General features: G+C 37.5%; 1 protein-coding gene across 1 annotated transcript in view; it reads left to right on the forward strand.

Moving 5' to 3' along the window:
• Window positions 1-2559, forward strand: part of TMLHE (trimethyllysine hydroxylase, epsilon) — a gene marked incomplete at its 5' end in the record, with an annotated part of 4457 nt that overhangs the window by 1239 nt on the left and 659 nt on the right. The window contains one exon of the mRNA XM_010863547.1: window positions 2103-2241. Coding sequence (XP_010861849.1) covers window positions 2103-2241 — 139 coding nt within the window. The remainder of the gene's footprint in view (window positions 1-2102; window positions 2242-2559) is intronic.

A 2559-nucleotide genomic window follows, 5' to 3' on the forward strand; every position in this document is an offset into this window, starting at 1 on the left:
TCTTTTGGGGGAATACAGTTCAACTTACAATACCCTGGAAAGGGCCAAAAGCAACTGTGAGGACCATACTCCCAAGACACAGACCCACGATGCACTCCAAAGACTTAGACTTAATCCCAAGATCGAGGGATAGGCTACCCACTCCAGTATTCTTGCCTGGAGAATCCCCATGGACAGAGGAACCTGGCAGGCTACAGTCCATGGGGTTGCAAAGAGTCGAACATGACTGAGCGACTAAACACAGCACAGCACATACTTGCTTTATTACCTATATATCTATGTTTCTATCCTTCTGTTTATAAATTAATCTTATTTTTGATACATTGCACAGAACATTGAAGGTATATGTCTCCCAATATACTTCAACATTTATAACTTTAAGTCTAACATTCACTATTTGTTTACAGATGTTTAATTTTGATATAAAATATACATACAATGTATATACATACAATGTTGGTATAAATACTGAATATACACTTGCTGAGTTTTTAGAACTGCATACACCTATGTAACCCAAATGCCTATCAAGATATAGACTATTACCATCACTACAGAAAGTACCTTTATACCCCTTTTCAGCCCAACCCTACACACACACACAGAGGAAACATCTGTTTTTATTTTTTACCACCATAGATTTGTTTTGCCTGTTCTAGAAATTCACATCCTGGAACAAATCCATTCTTTTATGAATAAACACCTGGGCTGTTTCCTGTTTGGGATTATTATGAATAAAGCTGCCATCAATGTTCATGTAAAACTATCGTTGTAGATATGTGTTTTCATTTCACACATATAAATACCTAAGAGTGGAACCGCTGGATCATAGAGTACGTGACTTTTTAGTTTCATTAGCAACTACTAATGTGTTCCATTTTACAGTTGTCAACAATGTACAAAAGTTGTAGCTTCTCCGCATCCTTGCTAATACTTGGTGTTTTCAGTCATTAATTATAGCCATTATATTGGATATCTCCTTGGTGTTCTACTGTGTATTTTTTGGTGACTGATGATGTTGAGCTTATTTCCATGTGCATATTGGCCATTCATATATCTTCTTTTGCTAAGTAACTAGTTAGATTTTTGCCCACTTTTTCACTGGATTGTCTTTTCATTATTGAGTTGTCTCAGCCTTTCCTATCCATTTTGATATATTTTTTATTTCTCGTTCACCAATATGTAGGAGTTACTCAGTTTCCAGATTTCTTTCATAGGGAATTGTTCTCTGTGTAACTAGATTTGTTTCTATCATGGACCAGAACCTCCAGCACTATTTGTAATAGTTACAAACTGGAAATTACTTACACATCTGTCAATAGAATGGATGAATGGGTGAAAGTCCCTCAGTCATGTCCAAAAGTCCCTCAGTTGTGTCCAGCTCTTTGTGATCCCATGGACTATAGGGCCCATGGAATTCTCCAGGCCAGAATACTGGAGTGGGTAGCCGTTCCCTTCTCCAGAGGATCTTCCCAACCCAGGGATCGAACCCAGGTCTCCCACACTGCAGGCAGATTCTTTATTAGCTGAGCCACAAGGGAAACCTTGAATGGATGAATACATTGTGGTATAGTCCCACAATAAAATTCTGTTCAACATGAAGGATGAACTATTTACATGTGGTACAATAATGATAAATCTTATAAATATAACATTAAATGAAAGAAGCCAGACACAAAAGAGTACATACTATAGTATTCCATTTATATAAAGTTTTATAAATAAGCAAAACTAACCTGTGATTACAGAAGTCATGATGGTATAACAGTTATCCTTGGATGAGGTGAGAGACATACCATGTGGCATGGCCCAAAAATATATTAAAACAAACAAAACATAATATTCTAAGATAGTAGAAACCAGCTAGAACTTTCTTCTATCCCCTACCCTCAGATTTTTCAAAGGAAAAAAAATATGGTCAACAGGCAATGGAACTCTTCTCTAAAATCATATAGTCTTGAGAGAACATTAGCTTATTATTGCCACATCATCATGGGACAACTAATGAATATAGGGAAAGCCTTATATAAAATTGCCCCATCGGCAACAGATGTTTTAACATGTTTTGGGGAAAATCTTTCTTTCTCACAATTTCACCTTAGGTACAACAACTATGACCGGGCTGTCATAAATACTGTACCTTATGATGTTGTCCATCGTTGGTATACAGCACACCGGACTCTAACCAGAGAGTTGAGGAGGCCTGAGAATGAGTTTTGGGTCAAACTCAAGCCTGGCAAGGTGGGTGCCAAGCTCAATAGATGTCACTTAAGCAGTGAAGAGTGAGGACTTATGGAATATGTGAGTCAAAATGTTACAAAGGAAAAAAAAGAAGAGAGTCCTGGGTATTGGCCCTAGTCCTACCACTTACTTACCGAATGACCCAGAAGCAGGCTCCCCCGAGTATCTACCCATCAATGATTCTATTTGTATGATGAAGGAGTTGAACTTGATAGTCCCTAAGAGTCCATCTGGCTTCATGATTTCCTTTTTTTTGTCTCTTCATATTTCCTCTGGATAAAGATATTTCTAGCTTAGTGTAAGACAGTGAAACAGTTT

This window comes from Bison bison, unplaced genomic scaffold (genome assembly GCF_000754665.1).
Source record: "Bison bison bison isolate TAMUID 2011002044 unplaced genomic scaffold, Bison_UMD1.0 scf7180017858488, whole genome shotgun sequence".
In the NCBI taxonomy this organism is placed as follows: Eukaryota; Metazoa; Chordata; class Mammalia; order Artiodactyla; family Bovidae; genus Bison; species Bison bison.